We start from the raw sequence: 20,740 nt of genomic DNA, 5'->3' as shown, positions 1-20,740 counted from the left end.
AAATCCAACACGTCACCTTTTCTTCTTCCTCCTCTTCTTCCCTCCACACTTAATTTTCTGATTCCTTCCTGTATATACATATATGTAGCTATATAATTTTGTGCTCACATGGGGCATTTCGTATGTGATATTCATATTAGACATAATGGAGGTTAAACATCTAGTTAATTCATTCTTCCAGTAGACCCGTGTTCTTCTTAAGACAACCTTTCTGAGACAACTGTAAACTCAAGTGCCTTTTCTCGTCTCCCACCGATTCATCGACATCCCCTCCACCAAAATATGGACCAAAGACATCGACCGTCCCCGACACCCCTATCCGCTCTTTCTCCCACTCACTGAATTGCACACTTTTCATTTACTACGAATAAACAGTTTGCAATACTGATGCTGTATGTTTGTTTTTTGTTTTTTTTTGGAGTTGTTTTCACATGAGCGGAAGCAGAGGTGACAATGAGGTGTGAAAGTACGCATTTCCTGCTTTTGAGTTCATGTGCCACGAGTCACTTTCAGTTTTAGACATCTTAGTAAATGTATGAAATACTAGGCTTTCCAAAATAGTGTTAAGTCCCTTGCAAATAAATAATAAATGTGAAATTCAGTAATTGGAAAGTAACATTGGTGGCCTGAATGTGGTAACGATGTGTCAGATTAAAACATGATGCCTGTACATCCAGCAGAGGGCACCAGTACGCTTGGAAAACATTCAAAATAGGATCGTTCAGAGGCGGGTTTGATTCAGGACATCATTAATCAGCGGTGCTGGCAGAAGTGTTCAGATCTTTTTCTTTTCCCTTAATCTTAAATTGTCCTGTCTTAATAGTGGGTCTATCAAACAATGTTCAAACCCCAGAACATTATTTAAATTGTAGTTCAGATCCCAACGTTTCAGAAGATATCAAATTTATGAAATGACAAAATTTAGTCGTGCATAAAATGATGCACAAAACAAAATATTTCCATTCGCTGAAATGGGACCCCCCCATTTTAAAAAAAAAAGTCTTTCACTCACTCGATGTGGAAATATTTAGGTTCAAAAGTGTGATACTGTCAGATTGTGTGAAATAAGATGGCTTAAACAACATTAAAGCTACTTAAGAGGAAATAAAAATGGGAAAACTTGATTTTAAGGCATTAAAGACACATTATGTGACCTTTTTTTACCTTAAAATAACAGCTTCAAAATCATGTTGCTGGTACAGTGTCTTGAAATAGGGTGAATGATGTCTGTCGTAGCCACTCCAACCCTCTATCACTTTTTTCAGCACTATGTTAACAGCGTTACATAAATGTTTACTTCAAGATACAATTTTTAGAGGAAATAAAAGTGGAAAACTGTATTTTACTTAATTGGAGTTTTAAGTAACGGTACCAATAAAACAATGTAGTGTTTGTTCACTTCAACTCTTCGAACCTCATTTGAAACATGTAATCTTTACATTACAACGTATAAAAATTAAAGCAAGATCATGTCGAAATTGGCAGGTTTTTTTGTGTGACTTGGTGCCAACTACAAACAAAACTCATTACGTCATAACAACATTATGAGTTGAAAAGTCTTAAAGTAAACATGTATGTAATGCTGATCCTATCCTCTCACTGAAGTTACATAGTGCAGAAACAAGTGATGGGGGGGCAGAGTGGCTGAGACAGAGACACCATTCACCCTGTTACAAGACACTGTACCATCAACATGATTTTAAAGCTGTTATTTCAAGGTAAAGAAGTTACATAATTTTGCTTTAAATTATTTATAAACAGGGACAATAAAGGATTGTTAAGATATGCAGCGGAGGGTCGATATGAGGAAACTGTATGTTTTTCCTTTGGGCTGTTTCCAAAAGATGCCAATTGTGTAATCAGTAAACAGGAGCGCTACTTCAACATCACGGTGATGACTTCAAACAGAGGCTGGATTCACTCACGTCTCACTGCTGTCACTTTCACATTCATTTGTAAAGATGTATCGACGAGAACTTCCATTCTAATTACTTTCGCCAGAATACAGAGAAGGTCAAAGAGATGAACATCTTTTGGTGACATTTATTTTTCTATGCAAAAAATCATCAAGATGCAAAAACATGCAAAAGAGGAAGTTTCTTCACAAGAACAGCTGCAATGCCGGTGAAGTGAAACAGAAACTGGGGAGGTGTAATTGAAGCTGGATAGACGACTGATCATCCAAATCCAGATCCAAATCATTTTCAATCCACTCAGTACAAACTCATAAAAATCATGTTTGCAAAGAACCCGGACACAAAAAGAAATTCGCCACAGAATTCACTTACACCTGAGCAGATAAGTCACTTTAATATTTTCCCTGATTGTTACAGCTGCAAACTGAGATGGGAAACTTTCTACATATGACCTGCCCAAAGCTAGTGTTACCATTTAAAGGTTAAGGTCACACAAAAATGAAAATTCATTCAGTCATTATTTACTCACCCTTATGTTGATTGAAAGTCAGGTGTTTCCTAGTTTCCTAGTTTACAAGGAAACTAGTTTCCTAGGTTGCAAAACATTCCTGGAGCTGCACAGCAACAGTTTCTCTTAAACAACTGAAGTAGATGGGAATTGTCTACAGAGGCCCTGAGAATTGCCCCAAATTGATTTGAAAGGACATTATTTACACCCTCGATGTGCGGTCAGGTTTGTGCACCCACGTCAGACAGGATGCCCTCTGACACTTTTAGCAGCTACAGGGAAGATTTCAGCTTTTAAAGGGTTTAAATAAATAGCATCTTTCTCAAATCAATATGGGATCTTGGGGCTTCCAGAGACTTGGATTACACTGGAAGAGCTGTATGGAGTCATTTTATGACTTATATTATATTATATACTTATTTTGCTTAGTTTTTTGGGGGGTTGTATGTTTTACACTTTAAAATAAGTCTCCATCTACTTCAGATGTTTAGGAGAACGCTGCAACTCTGTTTTTCTGTGAAGCTCCAGAAATGTTTTGTGGACTACGAAGTCTTACCATTGGCATGCGGACGAGTAGATAATGACTGAATTTTCATTTTTGGGTGAACTTATCCTTTAAGTAGGGTTCGTACAGCCTTTTACGAGTAAAAATGAAGCACTCACACCATCATTTCTAGACTCTTGAAGCCTTCATCATCACATCTAAATTTTTTACTATAAATATAAATTGTGAAATTAGTTTAGAAAATTCCTTTTTTAAATGTATTTATTTGTGAATGCATTGATATATGTTTAAATTATCTACTTATTGACTGTTTTATTATGGATTCATTTTTTATTTGTAAATTATTTTTATAATTCCTCCTTTTCCCCCATTAAAATATTTATTGGACAATTATTTATTAATTAAATATTTTATTACTATTTCCATGACTCATGTGGTCCTCCATATACACGCAGCAATCACTGTATACTGTCACTTTGTTTCTTGCACCTGCTGTTAGACCAGCGTTTACCTTTGACTGTATGTTTTGATCATTATCATTTAATTTACATAGGTGTACATGTGTCTGTTTGTTTATATGACTGGTGATGGTAGTTGTCAGGAAATTAACAGGCAAATTCTGAACCAAGCATGCATAACACTACAAACTTCACAGTAAAGTGGGAAGAAGCCGAAACTCAATTCACTATTAAATTTGAATATACTTCTGTGAAAGACTGCGGTGTGCAGCCCGTGTTCATCATTATGTATTCATTTAAATATGTTCCTCAGTTCCTGGCAAAGCAAACACAACACACCTAGTGATCATATGTTTGTTTACATGTATCAAAAAACACACTGCAGTTCTTTTTTATTTTTATTTTTTATAAAATGGCTCCAAAATCATAAAATACAAATTCTTTTCCTTTTTTCCCCCATGATGAAAATTACACATTTTGACATTATTACAACTGTTTTTCTGAGCTGAAGTGAGCTGTACAGGCAACAAAGACCTTCATAAAGACTGTACACAATGCAAAAATAAATGCAAGTAGGTACAAAATATGACACTGACTGAACTAGCGGTGACGATCAGTCAGACCCCTCCCGTGTCAGTGTCGTCACAGCCCCATCACAGAGGGAAACACAGCAGCGCCTGTTGAAAGAAAAAGAGTGCTTTCAATCCACTCCTTCTTTTTTTCATGAAGCGCTCACATCGAATCTCATTGCTATTTCATTAACATACATCATTCACATTAATGTCGTACTTTTTGGGCTACCTTGACCATCTCCTGTTTCTGATTCAGGGACTTTCCAGTCCATCTGGCGGCCTTTTTCGTAGAGTCCCTTCAGGACCTTCCTAACTTCGTCCGTCCCTCCTCCACGACTCAGCTCCAGGAACTTCCTGTATAGCTGTAGAGCAGTACGGGCGTCCTCTATGCTGTCGTGGGTTTCCCCCTGGATGCTGAGGTCTGCAAGATGCACAACGAAAAGGACCATCAGGAATGACAGGTCATAACGATTTCCGCAGCAGTATTTTGTTGTGGGCCTTAAACAATGAGCTCAAAGATGTTTCAGTGCTCCACAGGTTCAGAACTGCAGTTGGGTGATAATTTTCTGCACATCCTCACTACAAGCGACCCCTTTTACATTAAATGTAGTCATGTGATCCATTACCTAGAAAGTACCAGGCAAGAAACCTCAAAGAAATCATCCTCTTTCGGGGTAAATGAAACAGGTAGACAGTGTCGATGACTTGGTCTTTCAGAACCTTCAAAACAGCAAAGACACAGAGTTAAGTCACCACTGCACGAAGGTAAGATCTGTAGTGAGATGTCAACTGTAAACCGAAAAATCCATCAAATGTGACTTTAACATACCAATAAATTGATAACCCGGAAGTCCTTCTGTAAACCGTGACCAACAAAGCGAACTCCCGTGTCGATGAGGAAGCGCAGCTTCAAGTAAGTGGACTTCAGTGTGGTCAAATGCTTTGAAGAAATCTTTGCGTCCAGGTCTCCTGGTTTGATGCCAGAATATTGTGTCAGATAGTCGACGACCTGGAAGAACACACGAGCAGCAGTTTGATAGTTTACAAAGCAACATACCACTTTCAAGGTTAATATTAACAAACAAATAAAGACTTTCTATCAAGTCAGCAAAAAGTACTCTACCTGGCTACATAGAAACTAGATAAACAAGGGACAAGTAATCGATCATCATGATCGCAGCACAATACGAGAAGGTGAGGAATGTTCCTGTGATGCTTAGTGTTTGTGGATCATGTAGCATTCAAACTGAAAATAAAAATCACATCATTATAGAGGAAGTGATCGGAAAAAATATCATCCCTACATAATAGTTTAGTCATATTTTACTGTTTTATCTGTTCAGCCATGTTGGTGTTTTGCACTGTGCAGTCTCTCACCTGCTCCTGAGTAGAGATGTAGTCATCGATGAAGGGAACCCCCTCGTTGGGCCCCTGACCCCTCACACAGGTGATCCTGGCAACGGACATCTGACTGGGCTTGATGGTCGACTTGGTGCCGTCACTGCGAAGCTCTGCCTCTTCCTGCAAACACAAACACATACACACACAGTCATGAGTCAGGTTGATTCAAAGTCTATTGTCACAACAAGTTGACTTTTCGATAAAAACAGCCGTAAAACAGCATTAACAGACTCATAGATTAAAAGAAGATCTTACTACTACTTTTAACTATTTAAAGTTAACTATACATTTGATTGACATTTGTTTTTTTCAATATATCAGGATCAGTGTGTTCATGTTCATGTCTGTCAGTTTTGAAAAGCTTTATAATACAAATTTGGGCAAAACTGGCTGCATGAAAAGTTTTAAATAATGAAACAAAACAATTACAAGCAATAAGATTTGACAAAGGGATCAAAATGAATCAAATTTTATTTAAAAAAAGGAAAGAAAAAATATTTAATATTCTCTTTGTTTGCATACCTATAGTGGTTACTACTACTACTAATAATAATAATGGCATAAATGACCAACCGCTGGTGTCTTTAGTGCATGTAAACATCAACTGTGTGACGGTTTTATAATCCTGACTCACCTGGTTGAGCGTTACAAACTCGGCGTCCAGCCCCACCAAGTCACCAGCCTGTGGCATCTCACTGACCATGAGAGGGATGAAGGTAGCGTGACTCTTCCTCTGCTTCCGAGCCAACGAAGCCTCCGTCAGCAGCACACTGGCATCGATGGGATTTTTAACTGAGGCAAACGGCAAAACATGAGCAGGTAAATCAATACACTTAAACTTCAAGTAAAATCTCCAGGTGACAAGTCTGAAACTTACTGCGGAGGTCGTATTTGGTGTGGTAGTTCCTCTTGGCGTAATACAGAATGGCCGGCACTTTCCAGCTCAAATCGAACTGAGCAGATTCAGGCTTTGACAGACAAGACAATACAAGTGTGTTTACTAAACTGCAAAACATAATATTTCAATAGCATTCATTTAATATGGTCAAATATTCACCTTGTCGATTGGCTCAATTAAGAAATCATTGAAGAGGTACCACTGCTGGTGTGTGACGCCCTGAAACAAACATCCTTTGAAATGTCAGTTTTCAAAACACAGAACAGACTTCGTTTTAACTTTCACTTTGCAGAAGTAATTTTCTAAGTCTCACTCACCTCTTTTCTTTGATGGTACGTCTCGCCCACTTTGACGTGTGCAACCAAGTTTCCACCTGTGCGAGCGTCCAGGACGTGAGACACCGTGACCACCAGGTCATAAAGAGCAGCGCCCTCCGCCTCCTCAGCAGCACTTAACTGATCAGAGATGTTGAAAGGAATCATTAGTTACATGGAAAACTTTACACCACCTTGAAAACACAGTTAAGCACCCAGACAGGACGCTAAAAGAAAGAATCAAAATCACTGTTTTAATCCAGAAATCAGTTGGAAATCTTTCTCCCTCACCTCCTCTCCTTCAGGCCAGCTGCTGATCTCCAGCCCCTGACTTTTGCTGATGGACATCTTCAGAGTGAGAGGGATCCAGACGTGCCGCAGATCCTCCGCCCGCGTGTCAAAGGTGAAGCCCTCCATATTGCACGCCTCTTCCCCACTATGAGGATGTACAGTGAGGTCGACACATTGTGAGACACGTTCAGCTGATATAATTAGTATTATCAGTCAATTAGTTGAAAGGCAGAAAATTAAATTCTCGATACACGAAATTGATTTTTTTATCAACAAAACTAGATTATGGGGAATATATCGATATTATATTGTTATCGTGATATGAGACTATATATTGTCTTGGATTTCGGATATAGTTATATATCGTGATATGGTATAAGTGTTGTCTTTTCCTGGTTTTGATTATATCAACATCAAAAATCTCATTATGTATATATTTTGTGGAACTACCAACAGTCATCCCTACAAAATTGTTGCAATATACAGAAAATATTAAGGTATTTTGTAAAAAAAATAAAATAATAATTTATATTTGATTTTGTATCCCAGTCGCTGCATTTATGAAGTGCTTTCGAAATATCAAGATATTGTGTAAAAATATTGCAATATTATTTTAAGGCCATATTGCTCAGCCCTAACGATAACATATAATTACCTGCTTCTCATGGCTGATACAGATAAGACAGCCAACAATTTCACATTATCGTATTTTTAACGCTGAAGTTTATGCACACCTGGGGGTAACAAAAGCTCAGGTGTTGTGACTGACGATGACGTTGATTTAATATTCAACAGCTCTAATAAGATTTGTTGTGTGAAAACTCGTAGACTTTTTCTTTCCTACGAGAACAGTTGCAAAATATGTATTACAAATTGTAGTTGTGTTGGTTTCGTCTGAAACTGTAAGAACAGCCACACCACCACAGATGTTTGGCTCTCTTGTCTAGACTGCGTGGATTTACCCCGGGGCAGCAGTTTGATGTCATAAGTGCTGTACTTGTTGTTTTTCGTCTTCTTCTTCTTCTCCTTGTGCTTCCTCTTCTCCTTCTTCTTCTTCTCCTTCTCCTTGTGCTTTCTCTTCTCCTTCTTCTTCTTCTCCTTCTCCTTGTGCTTCCTCTTCTCTTTCTTCTTGTGTTTGTCCCACATCGTTCAGTAGTAGTTACACTTCCTCTCGGTCACTGACCATCAGCTCTTATTGTTGTTAGTGTTATTCAAAAACAGCGTACGTCACACAGAGGCCACTTGGAGTGCACAGGGAAAATAAGTGGTTGAGAAGCGGCACATTTAAATGGAATTCAGTTTTTTTCATGCATTTACAGAAAATGGTGGGAACTAACAAGCAGGCTGGGACACTCCTCAATGATATTGCTCAATTGTAAAGATTTGTTGCCCTTCACTGTTTATAATCATTCTTTGGACTGTTGTTTGGAAAATGCAAGCAACTTGATGATGTCTTGGATATAATAATGGCCATTTTTCTTTCTGTTTTCAGATCACACAATAGAAATAATCTACGCTGTAATCCTATTGATTTGATATTACTTACTCTAAGCACCACTCGGTGGGCATGGGTGGAGGTGGTTCTTTAGGTTTTGGAGGTTCCATCGCCTCCTTTGCCATGGCCTTGTTGAAGGCGTACTGTGGAGAAAACACAGAAGATAATGAAATTATTTATATAACTAACAACAGGCAAGTCATTAATTAATTTTCAAAATGTCTTCTTGTCAGGATGGAAATCAAAAGGTAATTTACCTCTGCTTGAACCTTCCAGAATTCAGCCTCTTTAGCGCTGTTCACCTCACAGTTGATGACCAAAACGTCTGGCAGACATCGAATGTTGCGTGTCTGCACCTGAAGAGGTACAAAGAACGCTCTCACCATGCAGAAAAGGGGCTAAAAATCTACTGCGTGTTAATATGAGCTGCTGATGTGTCTGGAGGGGAGCTGGAACTCACTGTGGGTTGATACTTCTCGCAGTTTTCACACCACGCCTGAGTGCTCTGCTCCAGACAGATGCTCTTCTTCAAGATCTCAGCAAAGTCATATTCCTTTATTGTTTTCTCTGATGAGTCAAAGTGAAATAAAGAAAATGTCAACTTTATACTGCCTCTGGTTTTCCATGCCCTAGCCCTATAGGGTCAGGCTTTAGGTACATCACATGGGGCTTCTCCACTGGCACTTTTGGCAAGGTTGGCCAAACCATACTGCGCGGATTTGCTTTTCCTCGTCAAACAATTTTGTGTTGCGATTGCGAGACTCATGTGTGTGCAGGAGACCAGAAACAAAGACATTTTAAATAAGTTTTGTAGCTTCTAAGTGAATCTCTGTGATCTGAAGTTTAGTTTTTCTCCGGAGTCCTTCTTCTTTCAGGCATCTGCTTTCTCTCACTGTGTCATCATGATCACTTTCAGCTGTTTCAGGAGTCGTGTTGAGTTACTGCGGGTGAAAACCCAACATTTCCTGGTTTTGCTGCTTCATAATAAAAGCTTTTATATTAATAAATAACGGGGGAATTTATAGCCAATGAAATGTGTATGTTACAGACCTTCAAGCAGGTAGTCCTGTTGTAATAGAAATGCAAACCGTGCACTGGGGTGATGTGCCAAGTCAAACTAAGTCAAGCCGAGCCAGCACATTTGTATGGAAAAACCCCAAAAGCGACACACAGACTATCCATGCACAGCAGAGTGAAGGAGTATTGTAAACTCACCTTGAGAGTTCTGTTCAGGATAATGCATGGTGAAGAGCAAAGTGAGGGAGGAGCGGACCGTCTCTTTGCCACAGCGACACAGGCTGCTGTTCTCAACTTCACATCCAAACAGTTTACCGATTGCAGACTCGCCAGAGGAACCCAGAGAACTGTCATCACCGACACAACAAAAAAAAATGAGTGATTACATTTCACTGAACATGTTTCCGCAAAAGCTTTGGGCCTAGAATAACTCCAGTCTCAGTCCTGGGGATGTCACAAAGCTTTGTTCAGAAAAACATTTGCTACTACACTGATAACTGTTTCTGTTGGCTCTGACCTGCTGCTGGCTCCCCTGTAGGCCTGTGGGCCCTCCTGCTCTTGTGTTTCCTGGTGCAGCTGGGTGAGGATGAAGCGGTTCCAGCTTTGGATTAAGCGACCGAGTCTGGCCTTCCCCGTTTGCTCGTCAGAGTCTGCGAGGATCAGACCCAGCGCTGAAGCTTCTGGGATGGTACGAAACGCTCGGAGGAAGTTACTGGCCTTGAGGAGAGGAGATAGGAGACGGAGGATTAGGATTGGTCAGACTGTGGCAGGGATCCATATACTTTTATTTAGAGAAACAAATAGCTACCTGACATGGATCTCCTCGTGACAAATCCAACATGTGGAAGAGGAAGCCCAGCTCACAGGCCAAACAAAACTCCTTCTGGCACAAATGATTCTGCACTAGACACCGGATCGGCTCCAAGAAATATAAAACCTAACGTGCCAACACAGAAACAGGAGAACATCAATTCTGTTTTATATTATCTCTCAAAAATGAATGAACGAATTTAATCAATTTGTAATTATCTAATTAAAAACTGATTTTAAAAAAAAGCTTCAGATTTTCTTACCTGGATCATGCAGTTACAGTAGGCATTGGGAATGTGAGGCTCCAGACCAGCAAACAACGTCCTGTTGTAATGTTTAAAGTCAAAGTCCTCCAGTCCGAGTTTTGAGTATTTAATTGTGACCTGATCGAAAACAAAGATATCTTCGTCACACATTCTAGAGATCAAAACTTTAAACTAATTATTCTGAGATAAAAATCAACCATTCTTTTATATGAAAACCATCATGCAATATTATGATAAGTCAGACCTTTCTGTACTTTTTGGGCACCATGTAGAGGTGTGGCTCTTCATCACGCCCGATCGGTGATTCAGGGACCTGGTTGTAGTTATCATAATCGAGCTCCACGTCTTTAATTTTGTAAGGAACCTAAAACCAAAACAGAAAATAGATTTTAGATTGTTGAGATCTTTGTATGAATGGGACACTGAACACAACGAAAAAGACAGCACTGAGGCAATTTAGCCATGTATTTTATCATTTAATGTTTTGTTGGCGTTTACAACAAAAAAAAAGGCTGTCGTAAGGTAACATTAGATCTAAAGTGAATGTTTTTGACATGCCTGGTTCCGAGGGCGGGTACGAGGGTTTGCCGCATAACCAATGAACCCAACGGTTTTCATTGTGCGCAGGATTTCTGGATCAGCAGGAGGAGCTCGTCTATTGGAAAGAACACATGAAAATCTTTGTAAAGGAAAAAAAAAGGTAAATAGTTTAAGTTAATCAGATTCAGACTCTTTTCTGGGCTTTACAAAACAATAGTGCAAAAGGACTAATATTAATATCAATACATCGTTTTAAATACGAATTTTCTGCGGTATCGATACACCAGTACCAGCTGCACTTTCTCGCTGTCTCTTCTCTCAAACAGTGAGCTGACACACGCATTATTTTGAAAGGCCGGATCTAAAGAGAATAAAATAAATGTTTCTAAAAAAGTTGAGATATTTTTGTGTTTACTGCCGTCAGTCCGCTGTTCTCTGCTACTAGCCATGAAAAGTTGTACTTCATTGTCATGTTACAGCCTTGTTATATTCATCTTTAATTAAAAATCTGAAATTGTGTGTCCTGAATGTCATTTTTTCTCAACTGAAGCAAAAATGGTGCTAAATATTGATGTTTTGCGAGTTACTGTATCAAAGTTATAAATTCCAGTAACATGACAAAACTAAAGGACAAGGTAGTGCACAAGCAATGCAGCCTATTACAACAAACAGGCCCCCTTGTTTTATAATGTTTAGTTCACACCATTCAAATCAATGAGGGTTGACTGGAACTGGATATTGGAAAAACCTCTTGATGCAACAAAAATCAACAGCACCACAAACCACAGCCTCCAAAATGACCAAAACATTGAACCAACTATTCTCTAAAACAGATCCATCAACACATCAAATCTGGACAGATTATCTATCATAAAAATCATATCTAACTAGTAATTTTACTATTAACTGGCAATGTGAAATGTGATGGCTGCTCAAACATTATTCACGCACAAAACAAAACATGACATCACTTCAGGAGTGTTTACCAACCGTGAGAGAAAAGAGAAATCAACAACTTCCACATTTTGACTGAGATGAGATCATCAGGTCAAATCATTCATGTCAGTTGGATATTATGGTTTCATTATGCAAAGTCGTAGCGTAGCTAGAGTTCAAAGATGAAGTTGGAGATATTCCATAATTCTGCTATTGACAACAAATCCCATGGAAGAGACCGAAACCACAAATGTATTAGTCCATCCTTGAATAATTTCCAACTTCCCTATCTTGTCTGTGTCACTCATGTGTTCCTGCTGAAGAATTCCTTAACACAAACTCATAGATTAATTTTTAACAAGGGCTTTCAAATATTACTCAAACAGGAGTAATAAGTGGCTTTCTTGGGAACTATTTACAGCCGAGGATTTGGTGCACTGCTGAGTATTTGCAGTGGCATACGGCACATTTGCGGGTGCATCAAAATAAAGTGCAACAGTGTGGCTCACTTGTGTGTAATCAATAGTTTGTGGACCATTATGGAGCTCTATGGCACAGAGGAAAAAAACATCATCATCACAGGGATCGTGATGCCTAATACAACAGACAGGCCCCCTTGTACTTACAGGTGTTTTATAATGTTTAGTTCACACCATTCAAATCAATGAGGGTTGACTGGAACTGGATATTGGAAAAACCTCTTGATGCAACAAAAATCAACAGCACCACAAACCACAACCTCCAAAATGACCAAAACGTTGAAACACCACTTCTCTAAAACAGATCCATCAACACATCAAATCTGGACAGCATATATTTAACATAAAAATTACATTTCAAGTCATATCTGATACCCTTTAACTGGTAATGTGAAATGTGATGGCTGCTCAAACATTATTCACACACAAAACAAAACATGACATCACTTCAGGAGTGTTTACCAACCGTGAGAGAAAAGAGAAATCAACAACTTCCACATTTTGACTGAGATGAGATCATCAGGTCAAATCATTAATGCAAGTTGGATATTATGGTTTCATTATGCAAAGTCGTAGCGTAGCCAGAGTTCAAAGATGAAGTTGGTGATATTCCATAATTCTGCTATTGACAACAAATCCCATGGAAGAGACCAAAACCACAAATGTATTAGTCCTCAATAATTTCCAACTTCCCTATCTTGTCTGTGTCACTCATGTGTTCCTGCTGTAGAATTCCTTAACACAAACTCATAGATTAATTTTTAACAAGGGCTTTCAAATGTTACTCAAACAGGATTAATAAGTGGCTTTCTTGGGAACTATTCACAGCCGAGGATTTGCAGTGGCGGGTGCATCAAAATAAAGTGCAACAGTGCGGCTCGCTTGTGTGTAATCAATAGTTTGTGGACCATTGTGGAGCTCTATGGCACAGAGGAAAAAAACATCATCATCACAGGGAACATAGTCAAAATGTGTTAGTGTTGTTGATTTCATGTAGTGCTGCCATTGCAAGCCATACCGAATCAGTTAAAGGATAAGTTCACCTAAAAATGAATCAACTACTCACCCCCATGCAGATGGAAAGTCGGGCGAAGTTTCTCCCCAAAACATTTCTGGAGCTTTACAGAAAAACAGCGTTCTACTCAACAACTGACGTAGATGGGGTCTTGTTTTAAGATGTGAAAAAAACATAAAATGGCTCCATACGGTGGCGTAATTCAAGTCTCAAGATCACAAACTGATTTTGTTAAACGTGCGGATGAGCTTCTGCACCCACTTCAGACTGGAAGTGCGCTAATGCTTCTAGCTTAGCAGCTACAGTGAAGGTTTCATCTTTAAAAAATGGGGAATACAGGGCTTCCTGATACTTTGATTTCACCAGACGAGCTATATAGAGCCATTTTATGTTTTTGGGTGAGGTTGTTTTCTACGTTTTAAAATAAGTCCCCATGTACGTCAGTTGTTTAGGAGAATGCTGCAACACTGTTTTGCTGTGAAGCTCCAGAAATGTTTTGACTTTCCATCAGTAGGGTATGGGGGTGAGTAGATAATGAACTTATCCTTTAAGATTAATTACTTGCAAGTGTTTTACCTGGGGCTGGGTGTAGCCAGGGCAGTGGGCCAGTCTGACAGCAGCTGCTCGGTGCTGGTCAGTGGCATGGGGATAAGTGAGAGGGGCAGCAGGTCGTGATTCCAGTCCAGCTGAGGCAGCGTGTCCACGAGGCAAGGCAGGGCAAAATCTGTCTCCCGGGAGTAGTCGTTAAAGGAAACTTCTGGAGCATCAGACCAAAGGTGCACACATCCCCCAGAGTCCCCAAAGGCCAAGGCTTGTTTGCTGGCCGATACGTCAAAACTCATGAGCAACTGGCCCACGGTGTTGACGTGAAAAATGTCCGCCACATTGGCGAGACCTGTGGGCTCACAGAACTGGCACTGACCTGGAGAAAGAAGAGGTGGGACTTTATTTTTACAGATACATGAGTCAGTATTTAGGAATCAATTTCCCTCAAATACTTAACTGACTACTCAATACTAGTAAATGTAGCCAAGACAGTTTTTCCACTGTAGTGTCTTATGGGTTATATTTAAGTGAGATGTTCAATCATAAAACTTGATGTTATTATGATAAAAAGCTTTAAGGACAAAGTATAAGTCTACAAATACACTGTCTACAGAGCTTGCATGAAGGAGACTCTACATTTCCCAGTTGATACCTGTCTGTGAGATGATCGCCAGGCGTGACGTGTAGGTAGGAATGAAGCGCAAGAAGAGCGGGTCCACATGCACCTGAAGTGGCGTTACAGCTCGCATCATACGGAGGTCATACACCATGAGGAAACGGTCACATGCCAACCCATTCAAACCTCGGCTGGAGAACCCGCATGCAGCCAGAAGGTTCCCGTGAACGTCGAAGTCTGAGAGGCTGCCAGAGAACGCATCAAACTCGTGCTCCGTCTTGAAGCTACGCAAGTCCCGAAGGGTTATCTGTTTTTCACAGAGGGTGAATGTAAGCGTTGTGTAAACCAGAAAATGCATCTTTCACAAACTGATTTAATCAAGTCTTCATTACCTTGCCAGAAGTGTGCCCACAGAAGAAGAAACGACTGGTTTGGCGCATTATTGCCACTCCAGGTACCTCAACATTGAACTGTCAAGATCACAACAAGAAAGTAAACTGTCAATCACTTGCTTTTAAGCATATCGTTCTTACATATATATATATGTCATGTTGTCCTGTGCTGCATGCATAGGCAGCTGTGAATGTTGATGTCTCACCTTTTGAGTTTCTTGAACAGTATTCAAGTCAACTTCAACCGCATAGTTTTGTAATCCGCCCATGAGCATGGTGTTGTTATCAGTCATGAGGAGACTATGCATATCAGCTCCTTCATCCATCCTGGAACAATACATATATTATTAATAATCATGAACTTTAATTGAGAGAATAATACATTTTACAGTTGCAGATTGTCTACAATCAATCTCAGAACAACAGAATTTGTCCCAGTCAATGTTTTGTGTTACTTACGGGTAATCAAACATAACAAGGCCCCCACGAGTGTGGCATTTGAGGTTACACTTTGAAAGGAACAGGACGCCTGTTTCCAAACTCTGGATGTGTCGGACGTCATCTGTTGCGTGCACTTGGAAAGATGAATGGCGGCCCATTGTGGGTCCAAAGAACGAGGTTACATGACCCTAAAAGATGAGAAAAATTAAAGGAAAATGATGGAATGACATGGATGCAAAGTGTTTGTGCATTCTCATTAAACGGAAGACAAGTTTAAAAAACAATCTACACTCCATCATAATCAGTGCTCTTCTTACTCTGTGGTTTCCCATCCAGAGCATTTCCTCCTGGAGATCAAAATGTGTTGCAGTGACTGGGATGCCAACTTCTGAAACTGCACTGTGCAGCTCGGAAAACATCCCCTCCATGAGGTGCACAGACTCGGGGACAGTCACAGCCAGCCCCTCTGGATCAAGCTCCACACCCTGCAGTAAATTGGGGTTGAGGTGGGGGTCCATGGAGGGCTCCAGCCCCGCGTCCATCGTCCCGTGAAGGCTGGGTGGGTACTCACCCATACCCGGGTCGAGACCGTCAAAGTTCATCATGGGTACAGCTAAATCAACCTGCAGAGGGATGACAACTTCTGTGAACACTAAAGCCACCCTAAATAGTAAATACATGTTGTGTTCTTACTTGTTTTGATCAACTTAACGCCCCACATCTTCATGTTTACTTTTAGTGTTAGCTTTGGCTTCGCTAACAGTAGCTAGCCCCGGAAACTAACGGTATAACGCTAGCTAGCTGCTAGCAATAGCATCAAAAGTCAAAGTTGTTGTTGTTAATTGTTCATTGCTGAAATGAGCAGAGAAAGCAAAGCTACCGTTTATTCACTCACAACAGTCGTGTCTTATTGTTGGTAACGTTATTAGGTCGGCTAGTTGCTGTTAGCTGTTAGCTATTAGCTAACGTTAGCAGCGTCATGAACCACACACACAGACACGCAGTCAGTCTCAACACCTACAATATGTATTAATACAGAGTGTGTGTCCCTTTGTTTTAAAGACTAAAGTCTTAAAATATCAATGTGAAAGTTACACCGACCTATTCTTGTGATATGATTTACCGCACAGGAGTCCATGCTCACTTCATTCACAACAATAACACTCTTATTTTTAAAAAACACTTCCGGAGCAAACGGGGTGCGTTCAAGAGCAGCGCCGGAGCTTGTTCAGCCTACACATGTGGATTGAGTCATCCTTCTCTACTAATACACTGGCGCTGTTTTCCGTTTCAGCAGCTTTAAAAACATTCCCTTTATTTTTTTTACTCGACTCTTTGACTGTGTAACGTCTTTCTTAATTTTATACTTATATCTATGACACTAATCAGGCCTATGTCCTCACCAGGCTGGATCACCAACCGAGCAAGGTGGGCCACGGACTCCACATCCTCAGGGGCCCTGAAGGCACCATGTATCTTTGAGTGATTTTGATGAACTGCACATTTTAAGAGTTAAATCTAATTAATTAATCGATTAGCTGATCGATAGAAAATTAATTGACAGTTGTTTTAATAATGGAGAAATTGCTTTGGTAATTTTTCAAACAAATATACCAAACATCCTCTTATTTTAACTTCTTAGGATGAGGTTTAAGGTGGGTTTGCTGTTTTTTCTGTTTTAAATAATATTAAACTGAATATCTTTGGGTTTTTGGACTGTTGGTCAGACAAAACAAGTGTTGCAGTGTTTTCTGACCAAACAGGTGACTCAAGTCGAGTCCAAGTCTCAAGTCCCAAGTCATTTTTTCTTGTGCAAATAAAGTTTCAGGCAGGTCAAATAACATTTCCCCACCGAAGACACTACAGTCTAACCTGCAGTTTCAGGTCTTTATAAAGTAGTAGTACCTGTCTAATAGTGACATATTGGCCAATTTATCCAACCTGTTCAAAAAGAAGGACAGTGAATTGAATTTGCATCAAAAAATTCCTCCCATCACTTTTAAACAGAGAAATACTGACTGCCAGACTAAAAACAAAGCAAAAAAAATACCCTGAATACATAAAATAAACAATATAAGTCATTTACATCATTTGAATCCAGCCCTGATGCACACAGTAAGAAAACTGCATAGTGTATAAAGATATGTCATATAAGCAGCAGGTGAGCCCTGTTTCCTCACACATAATCGATACACATTTATTCTTTGCTAATTTGAATTAAAGAAGTAATAGTAGCAGGATGTTAGTATTCGTTGCACCTTGAACAAAGTTTTAAATGAATAAATAAAGCAAAGACATAAAAGTCTGCTTCCAGCTGGTCAATAAACCCTCAGTTTGTCTGATAAGAGCGTTTATTGCAGTAAATGAGTCAGTTACAGGCATACTACCACTATATTAGGAATAAAGAACATAGAGGGGGAAAGATAAAGGAAGCACCAAAATATCTTTATGTCTTCCGTCATCGTTTTCTTTCTCTGAAAAAACTGAATTCAGATGAAAGACACAGGTTGTTCTCTGGTAGAGAAGAGGGGCAGATCGTGGACACAGATGGAAAGTTTGTACGTTTATGCATGAAGGTTAATCTCACTTCCCCGGCACAGCCATTGATGTGAAACCTGATTACAACACATTTAGGTTAATTGGCGTATCAGTAGCAGTAGCAGCATCTATTACTCACTTGTGAGGGATAAATCATTTCGCATAACATCATCAAGTATGTGATAAAAGAAACTCTTACTAAAAAGAAGTTCTTTTAATACAAGAGTATGCTTTTAATTGACTTTTTATGGATTTATCATAATTAACTAACAAAGTTATACTTAAGTATACTTGTTTTTTACTGAGTTTACAGAAAAGTCTAAGTATATTTAGTTTATACTTAATATTTTGATTATGATATACTTAAGAAAAGCTACTTTAAGTATTCTTGCATTATACAGGAAGTTTCTAACCCTAAAGACTGTATTCATTGTTTTGTTTTTCCTTTCCTTTCCTTCGTTCTTAATCCTGAGTACGTCATGTGGATTTTCTATATGTGTGGTCCACCAGCACTGTACATTTGACTTAACTTCAAGCCTATTTACGTTAAATGTTCAGGAACAATTTGCAGTGTAAAATAAATACAGTGAAACAAAATAAACTACATTTCCATGAGGAAAAATGGAAAGATGAGATATGGAACAAGCCTAATCTCAGAAACTATGTTGAAATAAAGAAGATTATCACACAGAACCTTATTTAACACTGCAGCGTGTGTGTGTCCTGCATGATCTCTGCTGAGGATGAGTTTTATTTCTCTTTCACTGCCCTACAGTAAGCTAAGAAACGATTTGTTTGAAATAATTCAGGTAACTAGTGGACGATAAGTATGATTTTAAGTTTACTCAAAGAAAACTTTAAAGTATACTTGCAGTATTAAAAAAAAGCTTAAAATTGTAGTTTACTGAGGGTAAACCTTTTGTTATGGCCATGGCAGTGTCCCTAAAGTTCCTAGTGTTTGCCTGTGTTTTCCTTTTCCCTGTGTTCCCAGTGCCCCCTCTCTTTCCCTGAGGTCAGAACACTTTAATTTGTAAGACAAGTGGATTTTTGAGTGTCATTCCCAACTCGTCAAATAATGACAAGTTGATGCTTTGGGATTGTAGCGTAGGTCGGCCGCCATCCCAAAACCTTTCGTACAAGTAGCACCTTTAAAATGTTAAAAAATTAAATAAACTAAAAATGGGCAACAACTAACAGTACATCTGTAAGTTCAGTTGTAGTATAGTTCATAGTAAACAACTTAGATGTAAACTAGTGCTCAAAGTTTATTGTTCCTAAAGTTGAAGTATACTTAAAGTGTACTTTTATAAACTAAAAGTGGGCCAAGTGGTACACTTGCAAGAATACTAACTAGCAGGCTACACTGATGTTGGGGTACATAACAAAATCAATAAAGTACACAACCATAAGTTAAAGTTAACTTTAAAATAAAATGAAGTAAACTCATTTTTTTGTAACTGGACCCCACAGCTCATCGATGATCAGAAAGAAAAAACATTGAACAAACCTTTACAATGAACTTATTATTCAGCAGAGGGGCATTCAAATGAAAATTACTCATAGTGACCAACAACAAATGAATCATTAAACTTTGATTGCAACAGACGACTCATGTATTTTTCTGGATTTTTTGCAACAATTGCCTCATGTAATGTGATAATCCTGACCTCATCTCTATTATACATCCACTCGGAGTCTCCTACCTGTGCGTAACGAGATGATTAAACTGGACTCAGAGAGCACACCTGAGGGGGGGAAACCCCTCCTGACGCACTCAGCAGGAGCAGTATCTGGACCGTATATAAGGACTCACAGCAGCACTCATCAGTCACAGGGACGAGTCCACAGCACCACACACAAACTCAAAGAAACCCACCATGGATTTTTGTTTCGCGACTTTTGCTGCTTTTTTCTTTCTCTTCGGAGCTGCGTCCTGCGCTCCCGCCGGTCACCATCACCATGATGCATGCGCGGATGTGCGCACCAGCTCTCTGGACCTGAACCGCATTGCCAAAATTGTATCAGTAGAGGTAAGAGATTTTTATTTTTTTTTAATTAGTTTTATCTGGAATTATTAATGCAAAAATACATTTAAAAAACTTCGCTCACTGGGAAGATTTTGCTCACTGAAGTGACCTCAGATAGTGAAACATGTCCATCACAATTTCTTAGAGCCAAGGCTGATTAAGATTAAGATTAAAATCGTCTTTATTCATCCCACAACGGGAAAATTCACGTCTTCACAGCGCTTGATTTGTCCAATCAAGAGTTCAATCAACGTGCTGACATTGATTAATGAGATTTGTAATTGTTAAAGGTTAACACTGAAAGTGTCTTTCACCATAGTTCATGCTTGAAAATATGCATCAAGTTAAATTAATTCCACTTATACACTACCAGCACTGACATAAATCTGACCATAGACTTTAAAGTTGCTGAATATACCAGCATGTACTTTTTTGGTTTGTATTTTTTTATTCATGTTTGTCTCAAATCACCTTCAGGCACGAAATGGATCCACAGATGACTCCAGATTCTCTGGACTTGCTTGGATGGAGGCGACGGACATGTGCGATCCTGAATCCCTCAAACAGAAGTCAGGGGTAAGCAACAAAACCTGCGTGAAATACAACAAATATCACATTTACAAACAGACAACAGACAAAGTTCCTGCTTGTGACGTGTGTCTAAGTTTTCTTTTCTGCTCTCCTTTCTCAGCCGTGTCTGGGGAAGATACTCAGCGTCCTGACTCACTACATCTCTATAGTGGATGAGCTTTCTACACT

At 39.3% G+C, this 20,740-nt stretch overlaps 1 protein-coding gene across 3 annotated transcripts; it reads right to left on the bottom strand.

The window, feature by feature from the left end:
- Positions 1-3,772: 3,772 nt before the first annotated feature.
- pan2 (poly(A) specific ribonuclease subunit PAN2) lies at positions 3,773-20,471 on the bottom strand. Of its 3 annotated transcripts, none has more exons than XM_073470611.1 (26): positions 20,453-20,471; positions 15,734-16,039; positions 15,435-15,604; positions 15,182-15,302; positions 14,976-15,053; positions 14,620-14,890; positions 13,998-14,343; positions 11,010-11,106; positions 10,696-10,815; positions 10,449-10,568; positions 10,184-10,312; positions 9,893-10,092; positions 9,574-9,722; positions 8,819-8,925; positions 8,616-8,714; positions 8,410-8,501; positions 6,864-7,008; positions 6,576-6,713; positions 6,418-6,477; positions 6,238-6,328; positions 5,995-6,152; positions 5,337-5,480; positions 4,789-4,968; positions 4,586-4,679; positions 4,177-4,380; positions 3,773-4,064 (listed from the first exon to the last, which is right to left on the bottom strand). In XM_073470611.1, the coding sequence occupies exons 2-26, from the start codon at positions 16,019-16,021 to the stop codon at positions 4,030-4,032; spliced, it is 3,636 nt and encodes a 1,211-aa protein (XP_073326712.1). In that variant the 5' UTR covers positions 16,022-16,039; positions 20,453-20,471; the 3' UTR covers positions 3,773-4,029. The 3 variants fall into 3 exon arrangements, with proteins under 3 accessions (XP_073326712.1, XP_073326713.1, XP_073326714.1); XM_073470612.1 differs by lacking the exon at positions 20,453-20,471 and adding an exon at positions 16,518-16,598; XM_073470613.1 differs by lacking the exon at positions 20,453-20,471 and adding an exon at positions 16,518-16,597 and having other exon boundaries at positions 3,940-4,064; positions 4,189-4,380.
- Positions 20,472-20,740: the final 269 nt, after the last annotated feature.

Source organism: Pagrus major, chromosome 7 (assembly GCF_040436345.1).
Source record: "Pagrus major chromosome 7, Pma_NU_1.0".
Classification (NCBI taxonomy): Eukaryota; Metazoa; Chordata; class Actinopteri; order Spariformes; family Sparidae; genus Pagrus; species Pagrus major.
The sequence above is the reverse complement of the archived record's forward strand: the minus strand, read 5'-3'. Positions and strand labels throughout refer to the sequence as shown.

Bases quoted from the DNA above. Each gene is read 5' to 3' on its own strand.
- pan2 (XM_073470611.1), bottom strand. From the start codon at position 16,021: ATGATGAACTTTGACGGTCTCGACCCGGGTATGGGTGAGTACCCACCC. The intron at 9,723-9,892 runs GTCAGAGCCAAC...CGGTGATGACAG, and splicing joins TACAGGGGAGCCAGCAGCAG to TTCTCTGGGTTCCTCTGGCG. The intron at 4,969-5,336 runs GTGAGAGACTGC...GTGTTCTTCCAG, and splicing joins ACATCTCTACTCAGGAGCAG to GTCGTCGACTATCTGACACA.